We start from the raw sequence: 23,173 nt of genomic DNA on the forward strand, positions 1-23,173 counted from the left end.
CGCTGCGCGCGGCCTCTGGCCCGGCCGCGAGCGCAGCTCTTGTTTAAAGGGCCGGCGGGGCACGTGGCTCGGACGCAGCTCGCGGCCGCCCCGGCAGGAGCTCCGAGGCAGGGCGGCTCCGCTCCGCCTCCGCCGCCGCCCCGCGCCGGCCCCCGGGAGGAGAGCCGCGGAGCGAGGGACGCGGGCAGCCATGGCCGAAGCGGCGCCCGCCCCGGTAAGCGCCCCGCGCGCGGACGCCCAGCCGCGCCGGGCCGCCGCATGGACCCGCGAGGGTCTCGGTCGGGCGGCGCCCCGAGCGGCCGCGGCGCGGCCTCCTCTCCGCCGCCTCCGTCCCGCGCCCGCGCGTCCGGCCCGCTCGGGCCGCCCGGCTGCTCTAGTCCCGGCCGGGCCTTGGGCGGCCCAAACGCCAGGCCGTGCGCGGCGGGTGGGCGGCCCCGACGTCGGGGGAGCGGCCGGACTTTGCGGTCACACTTAAGATGACAAGCCCTCGTCTTGGAACCGAGTGGCGGTCTCCTCCCGTCCATTGTCTCACTGGAGGCCTGGAGGCCCGGCGGCCCGGAGACAGGCCGGGGGGTGGGGCGGGGTGGGGGGGGTGGACAGGCACCCCGGCCCCATCGGTTCTGACGACCGAGGTCTGAGGCTGCGCGGGGAGGGGGGCGGGACGCGCCCAAAGTTGCACACCGAGTCGAGTCGAGGCCAGAGCCTGACGCCCACCTGGGGCTCCGGAGTTGGGTCCCCTTTCGGGTGCACCCGTGCGGTGACAGCAAAGAGAAGGTGTTGAGTGCTGTTTGCTGCAGGGATTGTAGGCGGGTGTTTTTGTTTTTTGTTGTGGTTCATAAAAGATTAGCAGATACTGAAATTTTGGCTGATAATATACAGTGTGTCCAGTTTGGAGAAAATAACCTTTTGGCCCTTTTTTTTTTTTTTTTTTTTGGACATAGTAGAAAAACATTTGTGAAGAGCTCAATCCACCGTGCACACGGGCTGAGTCTCTCAGTCGTGTCGGACTCTGTGACTCCGTGGACTGTAGCCCACCAGGCTCCTCTGTCTATGGGGTTCTCCAGGCAAGAATACTGGAGTGGGTTGCCATTTCCTTCTCCAGGGGGTCTTCCTGATGCAGGGATCGCGCCGGCCTCTCTTGGGTCTCCTGTGTTGGCAGGCGGGTTCTTACCACTGCGACATCAACCCGTATCTACCATTATTAATACATCTTAACAAGGTTTTTGAAGCCTTGATTTTTCTAGATGCTGATTACTTTGGATACTTTTTAAGGAGGAACTTTTCTTCTTTAAGGAGGACTTCCCTGGTGGCTCAGATGGTAAAGTGTCTGCCTACAATGTGGGAACCCCTGAGTCAGGAAGATCTCCTGGAGATCCATGGCCTCACAAAGAGTCAAACGTGACCTCACTTTTACTTTCCTTTTCTTTCCTCTTTGGTGAGTTTGGTGTCTGTGTGTTGGTAAGGGCTCTCTGAGTGCAAGGGCGAAAAAGAGGATGGGCCTTCTTGGGACTTACAGCCCTGCTCCTTGGGGGAAGCCCCCAGCAAGGCCTTTCCCTGGGGCTACAGGTGTCGTCTTCAGCTCCCACTTAGCCCAGGACCACTTTCTCAGCACTTTTCCTGGCCCTTCTCATCTGCCTCTCTCCTTCTGCTCTCTTGCAGCAACCTGAGATCCCCAAAACATTCACCCAGCAGGATAGACTTGCCCTCAACTTTGATTAGCCCCTGGTATCACACTGTTAATTTGACTGTCTTATGTACACAACTTTTCTCCAGCACAAGGAAGAACTGCATTTTTTTCTGCATCCCCATTGTACTGACTGTTGACAGGTGTTTAGTCATTGTTATTGAATGACTGTGTTTAATTGTTTAGTCATTCACTCATTCACTCAGTAGGCATTTACTGAGCATCTGCTATGAATGAGGCACTCTTTTAGAAGCTGGGAATACAATGGTGAATAATATATACCTTCATGGAGCTGATGTCCTCATGGATCTTATGTTCTCCTGGGGAACAACACAAGCCATAAAACAGCGTGAAGGAAGGGCTAGCAGGGGGCCTAGTTTAGATGTGTTAGTTGGTGAAGGTCTCTGTGAGGCAGTGTTTAAGCTGGAGTCTTAACAGAAGAGGGAGCCAGGCGTAAAGAGGGGTGAGGGAAGCGCTCAGGCAAAGGGAGAGGAGAGAGCCAGGTACGTCATAAGAATCCCAGAGGCTAGGGGAGCTGGCTGGTAGTTAGTACCCAGGAGGATATAAAGTCAAGGAGGTAGGCTGGGATATGGTAAGATGTTTAGATTTTATTCTGGGTACACCAGGAAGCTGTCAGTCAGGGGACTAAAATGCTCTAGTGTGTATTTAAAAGATTCCTGGTCAGCCTGTGGGAAATTGATTGCGGGGAAGAAGGGTGACCTGGGGAAACCAGCTGCGCAGAGCAGCAAGGGTTCCGGGCAAAGGGGCCTGGGGCCTGGACTAGTCCCCAGAGCAGGAGAGGCAAGGGCGGACTTTGACGTAGTTTTAGAAGATGCACAGATAGGACTTCATGGTGAGCTGACCATGGGGATGAGTACAGAGAAGGGGTGAAGTGGTCCCTCTGTCCAGCGAGGCTTTTAGCGAGACGAACTGGGGCTGAGGCCTGGTTGTCAGGCCCTGAGGTCAGCTGAGAAACTTCAGAAGCTCTTTTCCAAGACATTGAGTTCAGTTCAGTTGCTCAGTCGTGTCTGACTCTTTGTGACCCCATGGACTGCAGCACACCAGGCTTCCCTGTCTATCACCAACTCCTGGAGCTTACTCAGACTCATGTCCATTGAGTTGGTGGGTAGCCATTCCCTTCTTCAGGGCATCTTCCCAACCCAGGGATCAAACTCAGGTCTTGCGCACGGTGGGCAGATTCTTTACCAGCGGAGCCACAAGGGAAGCCCAAGAAGACTGGAGTGGGTTGCCATGCCCTCCTCCAGTGGATCTTCCCAACCCAGGAATCAAACCGGGGTCTCCTGCATTGTAGGCAGATTCTTTACCAACTGAGCTATCAGGGAAGCCCCCAAGACATTGAAGGACAATGTAATGAACAGGGTGGAGTAGAAAGGCCATGTGAACGACTTACTGCACTCCTGACTTGGACCTGCCTTCAGCTCAACATCCTCCTCATTGTCAACAACACAGGGCTCACGTTTATTGAGTGTTTGCCACATTGGACATCATCATGTTAAGTGTTTTTTTACTAAGACAGTATCATTAATTCTCACAATCCCATCATGTAGGTATTATTATTACCCCTTTTTACAGATGTGGGGTTGGAGTTAAAATGCATAACAAACTTTGCAGAGCTCAGCCAGCTTGTGAGTAGTACCACTGCCACTGAGCTTCTGAGTGCCAGAGGACAAGACCAAGACCAGGAAGGGAAGTCACCTGTGCGAGGTGACAGATGCTGTTCCTCCTGATTCCCACTTGCTAACACCCTGGTCCAGCCTGTCCTTGAGGATGGATATCCCCCCTGCTCCTCCCTCTCCTCCGCTTCCTGCTGGGTCCTCAGGATCCCAGGTGGGGCTTCACCTGGGAAGTGCCATTCTGAGGTTTCTCTTTGAGATGGACATCTCACTGGATAATTGTGATCATATTTCCCCTTGCTTTTGCTGGACAGGCTCCAGAGAGGGACAAACCAACAGGGGATGAAAGGCCTTCGACTCCTTCTCCATCACCCCAGCCGGCCGCTGAGAAGAATTCCTACCTCTACTCCACGGAAATCACGCTGTGGACGGTGGTGGCCGCCATCCAGGCCTTGGAAAAGAAGGTGGATTCCTGCCTGACCCGCCTGCTGACTCTGGAGGGGCGGACAGGGACGGCTGAGAAGAAGCTGGCCGACTGCGAGAAGACGGCCGTGGAGCTCGGGAACCAGCTGGAGGGCAAGTGGGCCGTGCTGGGGACCCTGCTGCAGGAGTACGGGCTGCTGCAGAGGCGGCTGGAGAACATGGAGAACCTGCTGAGGAACAGGAACTTCTGGATCCTGCGGCTGCCCCCGGGCAGCAAGGGCGAGGTCCCCAGGGTAAGCCCTGGACACCGGGGGTGGGATAGCCCACGTTCCCTGCCCATCGGCGTGTGGGTGAGCCTGCGTGACCCTGTGGTTCCAGGTGCCCGTGACCTTTGATGACGTGGCCGTGTATTTCTCTGAGCCAGAGTGGGGCAAGCTGGACGAGTGGCAGAAGGAGCTGTACAAGCACGTGATGAGGGGCAACTACGAGATGCTGGTCTCCCTGGGTAAGGCTGTCTAGATGATGCTCTGGGCCCTGCCCACAGATGGGCCTCCTGCAGGCTGTGTCTCAGCTTTGGCTTCTGTTCCTCCAGGTGTCGCTGCGTCTCTGGGCACCTGGGTGGCGGGTGTCCAGTCTTGACCCAGCTCTCTCTGTACTCTGCACGCAGATTATGCCATCTCCAAACCAGACATCCTCACCCGGATGGAGAGGGGAGAGGAGCCTTGTCCTGAAGGCCCGTGGGGCCGGGAGGAAGGGAACGAGAGAGAGGAAGTGTGCCCCAGGAGGCCAGGTGCAGGTGAGTGGGGGCGTGGCCGGGGCTGGGGACAGTCCATGCGTGTCCCGCCCTTCTGCACTTCCCACAGTGCGAGGCCAGGAAGGAGCGCAGGCCCCTTAGCTCAGGGCAGGCCACGCTCTGGCTGCTTTCACCCGTTCTACCTACCCCCTACCCCTCACCTCTGGCAACCCCCAATCTGTTCTCTGCATCTGTGATCTTGTTTTTGTTTGTTGTTTAAAGATTTATTAATTAATTTTTGGCTTTGCTGGGTCTTTGCTCCTGCATACGGGCTTGGTCTAGTTGCAGCAAGCGGGGGCTGCTCTCTAGTTTCGGCACATGGGCTTCTCAATGCGCTGGTTTCTCTAGGGTGCATGGGCGCAGTAGTCGGGGCAGGTGGGCTCGGTAGTTGTAGCTCACAGACGCTATAGAGTGCTGCCTCAGTAGTTGTGATGCAGGGGCTTAGTTGCTCTCTGGCATGTGGGATCTTTCTGGACCAGGGATCGATCCTATATGTCTTTGTGTCTCCTGCATTGGCAGACAGATCTTGACCACTGGACCACCAGGGAAGCCCCTCTTTGTTTGTTTTTTTGTTTTTTCTCCTACTGCTATACATTTATTAAAAAGGTCAAAAATTTTAAAAGACCAAACACACTGGCAAGGATATGGAACAATTGGAAGTCCCAAAGTCTTCTGGTAGGAATACAAAAGGAAACAACCATTGTAGATCATGGTATGTGCTGATGTGCTCAGTCGTGGCTGACTCTTTGCGACCCCATGGACTGTAGCTTGCCAAGCTCCTCTGGTCATGGAACTTTCTAGGCAAGAATACTGGAATGGGTTACCATTTCCTACTCCATCTTGGTTTGTTTTAAATAGATTCCATGTATGAGTGAGATCGCTTTCTCTGTCTGACTTATTTCACTTAGCGAAATACCCTAAAGTTTGTTGCAAATGACAGGAGTTCATTCTTTTTTATGGCTGAATAATATTCTGTTTATATGTGTATATATATACACACACACATACACACATATACATACACACACACAGATACACACCACATTTTCTTTATCCGTTCATCTGTCGGTACCCTCAAGTTATTTTCGTATTTCAGCTGTTGTAAATAATGCCGCGGTGTGCAGTGAACGTTGGTGTGCAGATACCTTTTTGAGTTAATGTTTTTGTTTTCTTTGGGAAAATGCCTGCGTCGCTGGACCTTATGGTAGCTCTCTTTTTCATTTTCTGAGGAACCCCTATACCGCTTTCCCTTGTTGCTGAGACATTTTACCTTCCCACCAATAGAGCACACAGTTTTCCTTTTCTCCACATCCTTGTCGTTTCCTGTCTTTTTGAAAATAGCTATTCGGACATGTAAGGTGATGTCTCACCATTTCCCTGATGGTTAGTGATGTTTAGCATCTTTTCATGTGCCCACTGCCCATCTGTACATCTTCTTTGGGAAATGTCTGTTCAGATACTCAGATCTTCAAATGTTAATTGATTTTTTTTTTTGCTATTGAGTTGTGTGAGTTCTTTATGTATTTTGGATCTTAACCCCTTATCAAGTGAATGACTTGCAAATATTTTCTTTCATTCCATAGGTTGTATTTTCATTTTGTTGATGGTTCCTTTTCTGTGTAGAAGGTTTTTAGTTTGATGTATTTCCCCTTGTTTATATTAAGTTTGATGTCCCTTTGTTTATATTGAATCCAAAAAAAAAATCTTTGCCAAAACTGATGTCAAGGAGCTTACCGCCTATGTTTTCTACTAGGAGTCTTACAGTTTCGGGTCTTATTCAGTTGCCTTTCTTTTTGTGATTATCAGCTTTATCCTTCTATTATAAAATTCCCCATCAACTTTTCACCTAATGAGTTTAATGGCCATTGAAGACTTCCCTGGATTCATTACTGAATTAGGGGTTGTAAAATGGTGAAATTTGGTCATTACTTTGGCACCTAATAGGGCTTCCCTATTAGGTGCCCTGGCCTGCTGCAGTCCATGGGGTGGCAAAGAGTCAGAGGCGACTGACTGAACTGAGGGCTTCCTAGGTGGTGCAGTGGTAAAAAATCCACCTGCCAGTGCAGAAGGTGCAAGAGACGCAAGTTCAATCCCTGCATCAGGAAGATACCCTGAAGGAGGAAATGGCAACCCACTTTAGCATTCTTGCCTGGAAAATTCCATGGACAGAGGAGCCGAGTAGCCTACATTCCAGGGGGTCACAAAGAGTCAGACATGACTGAGCATACAGGCATCGGCACCTAGTAGCTGAAATTCTTTTATAAAGAATAATTTCCCTAACCAGCTCTTTTAATTACCTTGAAATATGGTCTGTACAGAAAAGGCAGATTAGCTGCTTAAATATTTCTTGTCATCAATTTTTGGAATGCCAAAGGTGACCAATACCTGGGCTTTTCTTTCTTCCTTTTTTTATTATTATAACTTTGTAGGTGAATATTTTATACATGCAGTCTTTTGCAACCATTATTTTCATGCTTACATTGTCCCATTCTTGGCTCTTGGGAACCCCTTCAAGTTGACCTATAGGTCATTTTGGTGTAACTTCAATGGCATTCAGACGCACAAGATGTTGTATCATTTCCATTTCCATCAGTGTTGTGAAAGAGGGCCTCTTTCCCCACAGCCTTGCCACTAGGGAATGTGGTCAGACTTGTAGGATTTTAGTCTGCGTGATAATATTTCAGTGTAGTTTAGGAATATTTCAGGAATATTTCAGTGTAAGGAATATTTCAGTGTAGTTTAAAAAAAGATTTTTTTAGAAATAATTCACAGACTATACAGTTCACCCATTTAAAGCATACAATTCAGTAAAAGTGAAAGTGAAAGTTGCGTCTGACAGGAATTCTCCAGGCCAGAATATTGGAGTGGGTAGCCTTTCCCTTCTCCAAGGGATCTTCCCAACCCAGGGATTGAACCCAGGTCTCCAGCATTGCAGGTGGATTCTTTACCATCTGAGCCACTAGGGAAGCCCAAGATTACTAGTGTAGGTAGCCTATCCCTTCTCCAGTGGATCTTCTGACGCAGGAATTGAACTGGGGTCTCCTGCATCGCAGGTGGATTCTTTACCAACTGAGCTATGAGGGAAGCCCCCTTTCACTTTCACTGGTTTCTAGAATATTCATAGATAAGTGCAGCCACAGTCAATTTTAAAACATTTTTTGTCACCTCAGAAACAAGCCCTGTATCTTTCAGCTATCACCTGAAGCCCTGCCAAGCCCCCTAGTCCTAGCAACAACAAATCTGCTTTCTGAGTCTATAGATTTGCTGATTCTGGACATTTCATATAAGTAGAATCATATAATACATGATCTTATGCGTCTGTCTTCTTTCATTTATGTTTTCAAGGATCATGTGTATTATACTGTGTATCAGCACTTTATTTTCTTACTTTAGTCAAATACGTATAACATAAGATTGACCAAATTAACTGTAAGTGTACAGTTTAGTGATACTAAATACATTCACATGTTGTGCAGCCGTCACCAACATTCATCTCTTACTCCTTTCATCTCATCAGACTGGAATTCTGCTTCATCAAACAATAACTCTCCCCCTTTCTCAGCCTCTGGCAACCACAATTCTCCTTTCTGTCCCGTTGAATTTGAGTTCTCTAAGTAAGTACTTCATGTAAGTGGAATCATAGAGTATTTGTCTTTGTATGACTGGCTTATTTCCCTTAGCGTGACATCATCAATGTTCATCTACGTCATAGCATATTGTTTGAATTTCTGCCTAATTAAGACTTTTATTGTATTGAGGTAGTTTCCTTCTAGTCTTAATTTTTTGAGTGATATTTTTTCATAAAAGGGTATTGAATTTTGTCAGATGTTTTTCTGCATTAACTGAGATAATCATGTGTTTTTTTCTCCCCATCATTCTTAATGTGGTGTATTCCATTGATCTAGTTTCACATATTGAACCATCCTTGCATTCCAGGAATAAATTTCTACTTGGTTATGCTATTTAATCTTTTTACTGTGCTGTCCAGTTCAGGTTGCTAGCATCTTGTTCAGGGTTTTTGCATCAATGTTCATAAAGAATATTGGTCTGTGATTTTCTTGTAGTGTCTGGCTATGGAACCAGCGTAGTCTTATTTGTTTATGGGCCATTTTAATTTTTCATTCTGGGAAATGTTCATGTGTCTTCCACTCAGAAATATTCATGTCTCTTCCACTCATTTTTTAAAAATGCATACTTCCTAGGCCCACCCAGAACTTACTGAGGGGAATCTTGGGGGTGCTCCCCAGGGGATCTTTATACACCAGCCCGCTAGAGGACTTGGGATTGGGAACTGCTGTTAAACTGTTTCCAGCCAGGACTCCCTAAAAAAAGCCAGATCTTTGGTCCTGTATGTCATGGTACTATCGGATAACTTAACATACTACATGTACCATTTCTTTTTCTCTTTAGCCTGGAATAGTTCCTAGGCGATCAGTGAGGTTCACTTCACTGTCATACCCTATGGCCAGGTGACTGCAGTCAGCCGCTCCCCAGCGTCCTGGGAGACCTCTGTGTCGCCCTTAGTGTCACTGATTTGCATTCCCCAGGCCTGCCTCCGTACCCAGAGCAGATCCCCAGCCCGGTGAGCCCTGCCCAGGAGGAGCCAAAAGAAGGTCAGGCCCTGGAGCACCAGCCAGACTGGGAAACAAGGGTGACCCCACCGGAAATGGGCACTGGTGAGTGAGGGCCTCTGGGCAGCCGTGCGAACAGGGCCCGACAAGCGAAACTGAGAAGAAGCACTGCAGCTCGAGGGTCGGGGAGACAGCTGGGGGCGGGCCAGGCTGCTCTGTGCCAGACAGGCTTCCCAGGAAATGGGCCCCGAGATGGGTCTTAGAGGTGGATTTTGCTGGGAACATAGGGTATTTTCAGCAGGAGAACACAGTCTGAGCAAAGGTGTGAGTTCCTCAGGTATGTTGGGGGCGAGATACACCAGTTTGGCTAGAGTGAAGAAGGGCACAAGAGGGGGATGCGGGGCCTCTTCAGGAAGTGAGGACCATCAGGTCAGTGGAGCAGTACGACTTATGTGTCTGGCACAGTGCCAGCGTGAGTGTCCTCCTTCCAAAGGTCTCCGAGGGCTCTGTGGCTCCAGTCATCCCTCCCAGTGTTCTCTGCTTTTGTTTAAAGGAACATTCTTGCCCATCCTGTCACAAAAATGGCTTATAATCCAGAGAGCATCTAGCAGATAACCCAGAGCCTTGTTTTCTGTCTCCAGACTGCTCTTTTGCTAACTTGGTGATCCCCCTCCATGCCAACCTGACCATTCAGTCTCTGGGGTGCTTTCTGTCTGTTTACTTCTGTGCTTCTTCCCCACTGGCTATGGGCCCCTCTGAATATGGGTGCCCCCCCCCCCATTCCCTGTGTCCGTCCTTCCCAGCCAGTGTGTCAGAGGACTAGACCTTCTTATTGTCCTTGCTCTGGTGCTGGGCCCTGGGGCCTCCCCAAACCTTCTGTCCTTTTGAGGCCCATCAGGGTGACCTTCTGAAGCTTAGGGGCCAGTTGTTAGCACCACCTGCATGGGAGCTGGGGGCACAGCCTTTGCCGCACTCTTCTCACCTCTGAGGCAGAGGTTGGGGGGCTGGAGGTGGGGAGCCGCTACCCTCGGGACAGAACGTGGTGCTTCCTCTTCCTGAGCCCGGGAGCTGGAGCACGTCCTGGGCCTGCTAGGGGATGGCCATGTCTGCTTCCAGGCTGGTGGCTGGGAAAGGCCTTCACGGGACTCTGCCTCACAGGGCCCCCAGCCAGTGTCAGCATTTTGTCTTCAGTTAAACGGGAGGAAGACTCTTCAGATGGGGAGTCACCAACCTGCCCTCCCAGGGACATCCTGCCCAGCTTGGGGCCAGGTGAGTGAAGGGAGGAGGCCCCGTGGCCTCAGCAGAGCCTCGGGAGACCTCAGGGCCCCTCTGGGAGAGGGGGCGGGCTTACATGATGGACCTGGGGAGCGCTCTCCTCCGGAGGGCGCCTCCCTCACCCCCAAGTATTACTTCCTGGGGCTCTGAGGACCCGGGTCACCTGTGGTCTGGCTCTTCCCCATCGCCGTCTGCTCTGGCTGGGAAGGTGCTGCTTGCAGACAAGCCACGAGCTGCCAGGGGGCGGTCAGGTGTCACGGCTGCCCTGTGACACAGCCCAGCTGGACCGCCTCTCACGTCTTACAGTTTGATCATGGAGGCTGTGATTGAAATTAGTTCTTTCTGCTGAGAGTCTGTGCATATTCTGTGAACCGGCCTTACACCTCGATAAGCAGGAAAAAGTAAAGCAATTATTGCCTATTCTGGCCCAATAGAAAGGGATCCAGCCTGCCCCCATTCCACCCGGGTTCTGGCTTTGGGGGAGGCACGTGCGTGATCTGGGTCCCCCTTGGGGTTGTGGGTGGCCTCAGATGAAGAGACCTGGGAGCCTTGCCTCTTCAAAGAAGAGGGCCTGAGACCCTCACTAGTTCCTAAGCCTGAGGATACCGTGGCAGCCTATTCAGTGCAACAAGGTTTTTTACCTCAAAGTTTAGATGATTCTTAGACTCTTAATGATTCTGTAGCTGGAGGACTAACTTAAAAACAGTGGGTCATTTCTAACATAGAAATGAGGTTCTGCCATGAGTTATCTGTGAGGACTCCTAGGTGAGCCTTGAGCAGAGAACCCACAGTCTTGCTGTCGGGTGCTGCCCTGGGGGCTCACCAGTTAACAGCTCTCATCCTCAGTGGTCTCCCAGCTTGTGGTTTAAGCTCAGGCTTCAGCAACACTGGAAATCACTCCTGTCCTGAACCTTGGAAGTTGCCCGTTGACGGTGGAGGTATTCATTCTCATAGGCGGGGGGGCCAGGTTCGCTGTCACCAGGAAGCCGACTCTGGTCTGGCAGCTAAGGCTGGTGGATGCTGGTCTGGGAGTCAGGGGCGGTCAGAGAAGAGTGTGGTTAGGGGCTGGCTCCAGAGGAAGCCAGAGGAGCAGCAGTTGGAGGATGTGGGAGAACACAGGGTTCCAGGCAGGACTGAGGCCAGGCCCTGCCTCCCCAGCCATGGCGACCCCTGCTAGCTGGGGCTGAGACCCAGCTGCCTCAGTCCCGCCTCAGAGTCAGTGGGGGAAGCCCAGGCCTCACGCCTGCTTTCTGTCACCTAAGAGCGTGGTGCGGGGCAGGCGGTGGACGCTTGGTGTAGATTTGTCATGTGGCCCAGTAGATCTGAGCTGGCCAAGTCACCTGCCAGGTCCAGGCATGAAGCATCTTACAGTCTAGGAGCCGTGAGGGCCTGCAGGGCTCATTGTCCTAGATCAGAGCTAAAATCATCTGAACTTTAGAGGGTCCCATGAGGCCAGCGTGTCTCAGAGTTAAGGATATGGGCCGGTCTTTGTCTCCTCTTCATTTTCCATCCATCTGTGTCCCCTGGTCTGAGCCCTGACCCTGGCTCCTGGTTTTGCAGCGTGGTTTATCTGCCCCAGGCATGAGCACTCTGGGGCCAGGGGCTCAGGGAAGGCGGTGTGGGCCGGGCTGGTGTATCTGGAGCCTGGCTTGGGTCGGGGGGTGGGCGGGGGGGGGGGGGGCGGGTAGCCTGCTGGGGGGCAAGGTGTGGCCGGCCCCGAGATCAATGCAGACTCCATTTGCCAGGGGGTAATGCTGTGGTCATCAAGACGGAAGCACCATCTGAGGACGAGATGACGTCAGAGCCGCCCTTCCCCGGGGCGTCCCCAAGCCGGGCCGCGTGTGGAATCCCCAAAGGGCCCAGGAGCAGGACCGGGGGTTCCGGCCGGCTTCACGCAGGGGGCGTCCCCCGGGCGCGGGCCGGGGACTCTCGGCCCACGGGGGCTGGGACCCAGCCACCCCGCGTCCTCCCGCGTCGGCAGGAGCGGGCCTTCCCCTGCCCTGACTGCGGCCAGAGCTTCCGCCTGAAGATCAACCTGACCATTCACCAGCGGAGCCACGTGGAGGAGGAGCACCGGGAGGCCCGGGGCGGCTCGCCCACCGGGTGGGGGGATGCGCACTCGGCTCTGGAGCCGGGGGAGGTGGTGGTGCCCGGCCCAGTCATCCGCTGGCTCCCGGAGGAGCGCGAGGGCCGTCGGCCCTTCGTGGGGCGGAGGCCAGCGACAGCCAAGGTGTACCACTGCAGCGAGTGCCTGCGCTTCTTCCAGCAGCGGAAGAGCCTGCTGCTGCACCAGCGCCTGCACACGGGCAACAGTCAGGGCTGGCCCGCCTGCCCCTACTGTGGCAAGGCCTTCCGCCGGCCCTCCGACCTCTTCCGGCACCAGCGCATCCACACCGGCGAGCGGCCCTACCGGTGTCCTCAGTGCGGCCGGGCCTTCAACCGCAACCACCACCTGGCGGTGCACATGCAGACGCATGCCCGGGGCCAGGTGGGCCCGCCCTGCCCCGGGCCCCCCGCCCTCCTGGGGAGCCCGCCCCGGCCCCGGCCCAGCCGCTCGGAGGAGGGCTGACCAGCAGGAGCCTGCGGGGTCATCCTGGGCAGGACCTTCTCTTCCCCGCCCCTACGGAGCTTTTCCACTCGTGCCTGATGCTGGTTCCTTCTGGGATGGCTCTGGAGAGATCCCGCCCCGCCCCCCCTTTATTCAAATGGGAAGCAGTGGCCTTTATGGTGACAGAGTGTATAGGGTGACCAGATGCCTCAGTTCCTTGTCACTCTTTGCTGCCCTTTCTACATTCCTGACTTACAACGGCTCCATTAAGGCTTAGGGGAGTCCACACTTTGGTGGGGGCCTTTGACTAGTAGCATGGAGGGACAAGAGAGCCAGGGTGATAGGGACATTGAGGGCCTGGGGTTTCTCCATCAACAAGAGAAACAGCAGAGTGGACAGAAAGCCTGAAGAATAGGTGCTGGAAATTTGAATTTGTTACTATTATTTTGAAACTTCTTTTTTTATAGTTTTTCTAAGTGCTTTTGTAAGTATTATGTGTGGTTGTAAAGGGGACCAAGATCTCCTGAGGGATAGGAATTACCCTGCCGCCTCCTTGAGAGGGGATGGCAGAGGCACTGTCCAGACCAGCCTGGGGGTGCCTGCTGATAGTGGTGCCTTGGCTGCTGCCCTGGAAACCAGGTGTCTTCCTAGATGTGTATGCTTGGCCCAGAGTGATTCCCAGTATTTCCCGTTCTTTCCTCAGTGGGTGTTTGCATCCGTGATTAACTCTGGTAATCAGCTGAGACGGGGGAACTAAAGCCTGGAGTGGATGACATTTCCCCCAGGGTCTCAGTGTTCATGCATGCTCCATGGACCCCACCTGATACCTGGGGGGTTGTGTGGGGGGTCAGGTGCACCATGGGCCCAAGAAGCCCTTCCCCTAGGGGAAGGTCCTACTCAGAGTGAGGCTGGTGAGCCAGCGTGGACTGTGGGGTTGCCAGGCCTGACTTGTCATGTTAAAGGACGGAGTGTCTTCTAGAACTTGGGGCTCATGGCAGAGTTAGGCCAGGGGATCTAGGTGAATCTTTTAGCCACCACCAGCCTCACGTTCCTTATCGGTCGAAGGTGACCCACCTGCATCCTCCACCTTAGATTTGTCACGGTCATAATAGATTTGGAGTCATCGGAATCATAGGAAGCCTAGTTTTTGACCTTTCTTTCACCTTCAGGGCCCCCTTCATCTCCACCCTTTTTCCACTCAGAATCACTCAAGAAGGACCTTTATTTTCTGGAGTGAGTGGAAGGTCCTTCGGGTGCAGAGTGAGATGAGACTTTCCCTTTGGGCTATATCCCACAGGTGCCCTCAGTACCTCAGTGGAACAAAACTCTTACCAAAGCAGAGGTTCAGACGGGTGGTTTGGACAATAGCATCAGGCCTCAAGGAGACGTCCTGATGGCAGCTAGCTTCTTGTGCCTCTTGAATCACACCACTTTGGGTGCTACCTAGAGACCAGCCCTTGGTTTGGCTGATTTTGGAGCTGCAGTCATGGGTCCTCAGCTGTTCTGATTGTTATCTTGTTTGTCTGGCACTGTGTGGAGTGTCCTGTGTTCAAGCCTGCTTCCAGGTGCCTGGGTCCCTAGCTGTGCCACTTCCTGTTGCCCCCCTCTGACCTTTCCTACCTCTCCTAAAGTCCTGAGCAGAGTTGGGGGCGGGTGGAAACACTGCTTTCATTTCTAGGACAGAGTATACACGTCAATGACAGCTCAGCCAGGCCTGCCATAGATTCTGTTTGCTCTTGCATCCTCCAGCCCTTCCCAGAGGCCCCACAGTCCGGACTGGGCTGTCAGCAACTGTGCAGACAGGATGTGGTGCTAGTGTAGCTGATGAGAGCTTAACCCTCAGCTACAGAGTTAGTCTCAGGTGTTTCCTTGGGGATGCTTCAGGGCTCAGAGCTTCTAGGCCTTTCTAATGCTTAATGCCCTATGTAAATACAGAGACTCAGACCGAAGAAGTGATCGCTATGCACTGGTGCTCCCCCTTCTTCCAAAGCACTCAGTGTGCCAGGCTCCAGGCTAGGCCCTGCGAGTTTGCATGGCACTCAATAGGTGTTCAAAGGACCTTTCTTTACACTAAAATGAATCAACGGAGACTGCGTGACCTGGAAGGATGGAACCTGGTTTGACTCCAGCTCTGGGTCTCGGGTGCCTTGTTCGTAAAGGAGAAGTTGGGGTTCTGGTGTTAAAGGCCCTTAAGAACTGTGACGGTGGCGGAACCTTGGCTGCATCCTTGCTCAGTAAATATGCTGAACTCAAATGAGTGCACGTGATCTGGTTCCTGCTCTCTGGGAGTCAGGGGCGGTGTGGGGAAATCTCCGCCCCGCCACGAGAGTGAACCGCTCAGCAGGACCCTGGGAGCCGCGTTAGGGCTCACACCGCAGGGGCGGGGACTCCGGGCCGGCCAATTGGGGGGTGGGAGGTGGGGCTCTGGGATTGCACGGGGGGCGGGGTTTCCTGGTCCGGCCAATGGGGAGCTGCCTCTGGCCGGGGGGGCGGGACCCTGCACGCAGACCTGGGGCAGCCTTCGCGGCGCTCAGTTGATTGACTTGCTGTGTCCTTCCAGGAGGTTCTTGTGTTCCCACGTGCTTCGAGCAGCGCGCCAACCGGGGAGCCCAAGGGCTGGCCTGCGTGGGGCGTCCGCAGTGGTGGCGGCGACTCCTTGGCCTGGCCTCACAGTGTTGGGCCATGGTGGGTGGCCCAGCTCCCGTGAGGGCGGCCCTCACAGAGGATAACCCTGCCCTCCTGGAATTGGAGAGGTTCAGTCTGGGTAGTGTCAGTCGCTCAGTTGTGTCTGACTCTTCAGGACACCCATGGACTGTAGCCCACCAGGGTCCCCCGTCCATGGGATTCTCTAGGCAAGAATACTGGAGTGGGTTGCCATTTCCTTCTGCAGGGGATCTTCTCAACCCAGGGATCGAACCTGGGTCCCCCGCATTGCGGGCGGATTGTTTACCATCTGAGCCATAGCCTGGGTAGAGAAAGGGGAGGTAAACAGTACTTGAGGCTGAAGGGTGTCTCAGCTCACAGGATAAAAATCCCCTTTTTCTCGGCCCCAGTTTGCTCACCTGTAGACAACCACATTTCCGAGGTTCCCTCCAGCCTTGACATTCTGGGATCCTGCTCGGGATCGGGGTGTGGGGCGGATGAACTGACTGTCCTCACTCCAGAGATGCTCCAGGGCCCGCTTCCTGGATCTTTTAGCTGTCACCCCTCTGAGGGCTTACCTGTGGCTCAGGCAGTAAAGAATCTGCTTGCCATGCGGGGAAACCCAGGTTTGACCCCTGGGTCTGGGAGATCCCCTGGAGAAGGAAATGGCAATCCACTCCAGTATTCTTGCCTAGAGAATCCCATGGACAGAGGATCCTAGTGGGCTACAGTTGGTGGGGTTGTGAAGAGTCCGACATGACTGACACTTTCACTTTTCCTCTGATGAGCTCAGGGAGATCATGACCCCATTCGCATCCCCTTCCTAAGCTAAGGTCAGTGATGTCGTCTGGGGAGGTGATTTCCACTCCAGTCCGGACCCTTGGCTTCCTTCTGTCAGCAGTTTTGCCTCTAGCTGTGTGAGGATCCCGTAAAGCTCTTCTAGGTCTCAGCTCTGATTCCTGTCACGATGTATTTGGGTGCCTGCTCACTCTTTTATGCAAGTCACCAGGGTGTTCCTACTATTGCTGCAAGAGGGGGGGTCTGTGTCATAGAGGATTTGGGGCTAGTGTCTCAGCCTCTGGTTTTTTTTTTACCGAACTTGCAAGCCCGTGTGCTGGACACACAGTGAGGCCCATCAATACCAAACATTAGAGTTTGGAATAGAGAAAGGCTTATTACAGATTTGTACAAGGAGATGGGTGGCTCCTGCCCTAAGAACCCCAAAGTTACTGAAAGCTTTCAGCAAGTCTCTTTAAAAGCAAAAAGTGAGGGATGGGTGTGGTTAGTTGCAGACTTAGTGTCAGATCTTTTGTTCCTGAGAGCTGGTCATGGTCAGGTAACATTCCTATAAATCTCTACCAGATGAATGCTATTCTCTGTTCTGACAAGAAAGGGCAAAACCCCAAGGTACAATTTTCACCCTCCCAGGTCCCAGACCTGACTAAGAGAAGGCAGATCTCAGTTGGCAGCTCCTTCAGGGCCAGGTTCCACACCCTGCCCAGCTGTCTGAGGGAGCCAGGCATTCAACCCAACTGGCCCCCAGTCTCCTCAGGCAGCCCAAAGGGGGAGACCAGGTCTCAAAGACTATGACCAGACAGGTGGTCACTGCTATTAGGTCACAGAGGGGAGAGGTTCACCGCTGCCTCAAGGCCTGGAACGAGGCTGATGGAGGGCCTTGGTAAGGGCTCTGGAGCCCCTCAGGACACAGCCCCCAGTCTGTTCCCTGAGCCCTCGTGCTCACCCTCTGGCCCAACAAGGATGGGTAAGCTGAAGGGCCTCCAGGAGAAGGCCTGAATCGCCCTCTTAGCTCACTCTCCACCTGATGGGCACCACAGCACTGACCCTTGACTGAATCACTTCCCCAGTGGTCCCTCACCGACAGTTACCAGTGGGCAGGTAACCAATAGCTGAGCAGGACAACTAATGGTGTGGCTCACTGCCGGTTGGATGCTTGTGGGCGGGGCCCACTGAGGCACCACGCAATGGCTGAGCAAGACCTGTTGCCTAGTAACAGGGTGCAGCGTAATGAGGCCCAGCAAGGGCTGCCTGCCAAGGGCCGTGCTCATCCTGCTCTGTTAGTTTGACTGAGCCCATCCCTGGCCAGTGCGACAAGGGCTATCAAGATTTTTGTAACAGAGCTTAGCCATTATTGTGTGTGCCCTTAACCTGTGCCCCGTTGCCAGGCAACGGTTATGGGGGGCGGGCCCATTAGTGGTCCTGCTCAGCCATTGGTGGGGAGTCCTGCTCCCCCATTGCTGCAGTGGGCCCCTCCCACAAGCAACCAACAGCAAATGAACCACCGACCGTTAGTGGGCCGTTCAGCCAACTGTTGGTAGAGTGGTGGTGGTCAGGTAAAGAGTGAGGCGAGCGGGGGGCACCCTGGGAACAGGCTGGGGGCTGTGTCCAGCAGGGCTCCAGAGCCTTCACCAAGGCCACTGACAGGACCCAGGCCTTGAGGCAGCGCTGAACCTCACCCCCTTCCCCGCCTCTGTGATCTAAAGGCAGCAGCAGTCTTTATAGGATGCCCCCGCCATCTGGGCAGCCTGAGGACCAGCTGAGCCATGGGCACAGTCTCCCTCAGCGATAATGGCAGGCATGGTCTGGATACCCGGCCCTGAGGGAGCCAACTGGGATCGGCCTGTTCAGCCAGGACCTCGGACCTGAGAGGGTGAAAGCTGCCTCTGGGGACCGTGCCCTTTCTTGTCAGAACAGAGGATAACATTTGTTAGAGATTTACAGAAATATGTTTACCTGAATGTGACCTGACCTCGGAGCACAAAGGATCTGACACCAAGACGTTTGTAACAACTCACCTGGCCCGTCCCTCACCTTTCCTAGAAAAGGGCTTTGCTGAGGGCTTTCAGGGAGTTTGGGCTTTTTAAGGCATGAGCCACCTGTCTCCTTGTGGGACCCTCAATAAAATCTTTCTCTGTTCCAAACTCTAACATCTTGGTATTGTTTGGCTTCACTGCGTTGAACACATCAACTTGTGTTTTGGTAACAATTTTTCTGTTTCTGAAGGTAAAGGAGTCACCTCCTGGTAGACACAACTTCAAAGTGGTTTAGATCCATGCCTGGAGGCCAGACTTGTGAGGAGATCAGCTGTTGTTCCCTACCCTGTGAAGACGGAACCTGCCTCCTCCAAGCTACACCTTACACTGGGCAGAGACCAGACTCCGAGATGGAGCAGTTGTGCTGTGGGAGAACGCGGGAAGGGACAAGGGTGTGGTGGCCGACCACATGGGCCTGCAGAGCTGACCCCACCTCCTCCCTTTCCTCCCTCATAGAGGGTGCGACCACCAACCCTTGCTGCCCACCCTTGCGGAGATGGCGTGGGAAGGCCCTGGAGCCTGGGTCTCAGGATGAGGGCGGGCCTGGCTCCCACCTTTGCCTGCAGAGGGCAGCTTGGCGTCAGGGGTCCATGTTTCTGGAGAAACAGAGACAGAGGAGGGTGGGATAAGCCGCTTGCAGTCACATAGCCAATCGTTAGGGCAAGATCCAGGGAGCGGCGTGCCAGTTACCACACAAACGTCACCGTGGCCTGAGATGGTCCTGGGAGCATGGGGGAGGGCAGACCAGACACCCCGTCCTGAGGTCTAGAAGGGTGTCACACAGCAGAGTCCTGATGGCAAGGCGATCGTGGGCTGGAGGGTGGCCTGCCTCTGAGACCTTCTCCGACCTGTGTCTGCCCCCACGTCTCTCCGCACCTGCTCTCAAGTCCTCACTCTGAGCTCCAGTTTCTGCTTTCTTCTGTCTTCTCCCCGGCTTCAGTCTCCTTCTGAGACGGCGCTGAGTCTTCCTGGAATGTCCCCAGCACTTAACACAGTGCCTGACATATGTGAGTAACAAATAACGAGTGCTTATTAAATGAAAGAAAGAAAGAAAGAAAGAAAGTGAAGTCGCTCAGTCATACCCGACTCTGCGACCCCATGGATAGTCTGACATTTTCTTTGGGGAGAAAAGTTTGCCTTTAAGCTGGTACTTTGAACAGGTAAACTAAATCACCATGAGCTCAGACGTGGAAAGAAAGTGGTGTACTCAACCAGGGTATTGAGTAGGTCGCATATAAGTCTGATGGTAAAAGTAGCATTTCAGACTCCTCCTGGGGCAGGGTGGCCCCTGTGGTTTCTGACCTGTCTTTGAGTGCTGTTACTGCAGGAACCGGGGTGTCACTTCCTCCACAGCAGGGCGTGGAGTGAGCTGGGCCCCGCACTGCGGTCAGCCTGTAGCCACCAAGGCTGGGTTCCTACAGCAATTGTGGAAGAACTGGGCTGTTTGGTGGTTCCCATGGAGATGCCAAGCAGCCAACGCCTGGTTGAGGTGCCCTGGGAGCAGAAGCCCCCAGCCCCGGCTCAGCTCTGCTGAGCTGTGGAGCCTGGGGGTTTGCTCCTGAGTGGGGGCTCAAGTGAGCACTGGGAGGTGGAGGCATGAGGTCCAAGGGGGACCTGGGGTCCACCATGGGATCTGGGAGGCCCCTAGGGTTTCAGCAATTACTTTCTTGCATTCCACCCACTCTGGAAGCTTTTCCAGATTCATCAGGAGATAACTCTGCTTTCTGCCTGCCCCTCCACCCCCTGACCCCCAGAACAGGCCCTGCTCTTGGGAGCTGCTTCCACACCCCCGGCTCAAATCTTGGGCTGACAGTGCGTGTGCAGATTGCTTTATTTACTCATGTTTCCAGGGGCCAGCTTCTCCTACTGGGACTCTAGGCAAGGTGCAGACTGCATTCTCCTTCAGGAGATCTGGATTGCAAAGTTCCAGCATGTTCCTCAGGGGATTCAGAGGCAGGTCCACATTGGAGAACCAAGGCTGGAGAACCCTCTGAGCAGACACTAACCAGCCTCTAACCTTTGAAAGTGTGTGTTTTTTTTTTTTTTTTTGATTCTGCAAATGTGTTTTCACAAGAGTACATTCTCACCAAGAAAATGTGTGCAGATGAAGCTGAAGGGCTCTCTGTGCCTGCCACCCTCCATCCCCCACCCTCTCCCCCAGGCCCCCACTATTTTCCTTCTGGTGTGTAGCCTTTCAGGCTTCTTCCTCATGCATTTTCATACAGGTAGGTAGTGCAGAAAAACACAGGGTTTAAAAACCACACATACCATACTCTGTGTATCATTCTGCAGCTTACTGTCTTCACTGAGGAATATGTCTTAGGGACCTTTTCCTGTTGGCACCTTGTGATCAGCTGCACCCTTGGAGCTCCTGGATTTGGCTGCTTGGTAGGAACTTGGTTGTTAGAGTCCTGATCTAAGTGTGGCAGCCAGTAACAGTAAATGACTAGAATTCAATGAATTCAGTAAAGTTGCAGGATATAAAATTAATACACAGAAATCTGATGATATCTATACACTAGCAAAGATCAAAAGGAAATTAAGGAAACAATCCTATTTACCTTCACATCAAAAATAAAATATCTAGGAATATACTGACATAAGAAGACAAAGGACCTATACTCTGAAAACTTTAGGACACTGATAAAGGAAATTGAAGACAACACAAACAGATGGAAAGATATAGCCTGTTCTTAGATTGGAACAATCAAATTCTTAAAATGCCTGTACTAACCAAGGCAATCTACAGATTCAATGCAATCCCTATCAAATTGCCAATGGCATTTTTCACAGAACTAGAACAAAATGGCAACCCACTCCAGTGTTCTTGCCTGGAGAATCCCAGGGACAGGGGAGCCTGGTGGGCTGCCGTCTATGGGGTCGCACAGAGTCGGACATGACTGAAGCAACTTAGCAGCAGCAGCAGCAGAACAAAATAGTTTAAAATTTGTATGGAAATGAAAAAGACCCTGAATAGCCAAAGCTATCTTGAGAAAGAAAAAGAAACTGGAAGAATCAGACCTCCTGACTTCAGACTATCCTACAAAGCTACAGTAATTGGAACAGTATAGTACCGGCACAGAAACAGACGTCTAGGTCAAAGGAGCAGGATAGGAAGCCCAGAATAAACCCACGCACCTATGGTCAATTAATTTTTGACAAAGGAGGAAAGAAAATACAGCGGAGAAAAGACAGTCTCTTTAATAAGCGGTGCTTGGAAAACTGGACAGCTATATCTAAAAGAATGAAACTAGAACATTCTCTAACACCATATTAAAAAATAAACTCAAAATGGGTTAAGCACCTAAATGTAAGACCAGACACTATAAAACTCCCAGACGAAAACATAGGCGGAACACTCCTTGACATAAATTGCAGCATATCTTCTGAATCTGTCTCCCAGAGTAATAGAAATAAGAACAAAAAATAAACGGGACCTAATTAAACTTAAAAGCTTTTTCACAGCAAAGAAATGATAAACAAAACAAAAACCTACAGAAAAGGAGAAAATAGTTACAAATGATGTGACCAATGAAGGATTAATTTCCAAAATATACAAACAGCTCATGCAACTCAGCAGCAAAAAAAAGAAAGAAAGAAAATAACTCAATCAAAAAATGGGCATATGACCTACATAGCCCTTTCTCCAAATGCTCAAAACAGATCAAAACGACAATGAGGTATCACCACACAGAGACCAGAATGACCATCAAAAAAGTCTACAAACAATAAATGCTGGAGAGGGCGTGGAGAAAATGGAATCCTCCTATACTGTTGGTGGGGATATAAATTGGTACAGTCACTATGGAAAAATGGTATGGAGGTTCCTTAGAAAGCTAAAAATAAAATTGTCATATGATCTTGTAATCTCAATCCTGAGCACTTATCCTGAGAAAATTATAATTCAAAAAACACACCAATGTTCATTGCAGCACTGTTTAGGCAAGACATGGAAGCAACCTAAATGACCATTGACAGATGAGTGATGTGTGTGTGTGTATATATATATTTAAAAAGAATGAAACAATGCCATCTGTGGCAACACAGATGGACCTAGCAGTTATACTAAGTGAAGTAACCCAGACAAAGACAAATATCATAGTATCACATGATATTGCTTACATATAGAATCTAAAAAGATGCAAATAAACTTATTTGCAAAACAGACACAGACCCACAGACACAGGAAAGAAGCTTACTGTTACCAAAGTGGAAAGGGGTGGGGGAGGGGTAAATCAGGAGTTTGGGATTAACATATACACACTCCTATATATAAAATAGATAACCAACAAGGACCTACTGTATAGTGCAGGGAACTATACCCATTATTTTGTAATAACCTATCAGTTGTGTCCGACTCTGCCACCCTATGGACTCTAGCCCGCCAGACTCTCTGTCCAAGGGATTCTCCAGGCAAGAATACTGGAGTGGGTTGCCATGCCCTGCTCCAGGGGATCTTCCCAACCCAGGGATCAAACATGGGTCTCCTGCATTGGCAGGTGGGTTCTTTACCACAAATGCCATCTGGGAAGCCCATAAGGGAAAGAATCTGTAAAAGAAAATATATGTGTCTATACTGAATCAGATTGTTATACACCTGAAACTAACTCCACATTGTAAGTCAACTACAATTTTTTTTTAAAGTGTGGCAGCCAGGAGCAAGTGGCTGGGCTAGCTGTGTCAAAATTTCCTCCATGAGCTACAGAAAGGGAAGAGCTGTACCCTGTAGTCCTGGGGACACGATCTGGCATAGTGTTTCAAGATCTGGGTG

At 51.9% G+C, this 23,173-nt stretch overlaps 1 protein-coding gene across 4 annotated transcripts; it reads left to right on the forward strand.

Annotated features, from left to right (window-relative positions):
• Nucleotides 1-59: 59 nt before the first annotated feature.
• On the forward strand, nucleotides 60-15,182 carry ZNF783 (zinc finger protein 783). Of its 4 annotated transcripts, none has more exons than XM_070788335.1 (7): nucleotides 60-214; nucleotides 3,633-4,034; nucleotides 4,120-4,246; nucleotides 4,409-4,537; nucleotides 9,082-9,210; nucleotides 10,222-10,374; nucleotides 12,126-15,182. In XM_070788335.1, exons 1-7 carry the CDS (start codon nucleotides 191-193, stop codon nucleotides 12,947-12,949), a joined length of 1,788 nt encoding a protein of 595 aa, XP_070644436.1. In that variant the 5' UTR covers nucleotides 60-190; the 3' UTR covers nucleotides 12,950-15,182. The 4 variants fall into 4 exon arrangements, with proteins under 4 accessions (XP_070644436.1, XP_019814826.2, XP_019814828.2 ...); XM_019959267.2 differs by lacking the exon at nucleotides 60-214 and adding an exon at nucleotides 657-3,532; XM_019959269.2 differs by lacking the exon at nucleotides 60-214 and adding an exon at nucleotides 658-3,532 and having other exon boundaries at nucleotides 10,297-10,374.
• The last annotated feature ends 7,991 nt before the right edge of the window (nucleotides 15,183-23,173 follow it).

This window comes from Bos indicus, chromosome 4 (assembly GCF_029378745.1).
Source record: "Bos indicus isolate NIAB-ARS_2022 breed Sahiwal x Tharparkar chromosome 4, NIAB-ARS_B.indTharparkar_mat_pri_1.0, whole genome shotgun sequence".
NCBI classification, from domain to species: Eukaryota; Metazoa; Chordata; class Mammalia; order Artiodactyla; family Bovidae; genus Bos; species Bos indicus.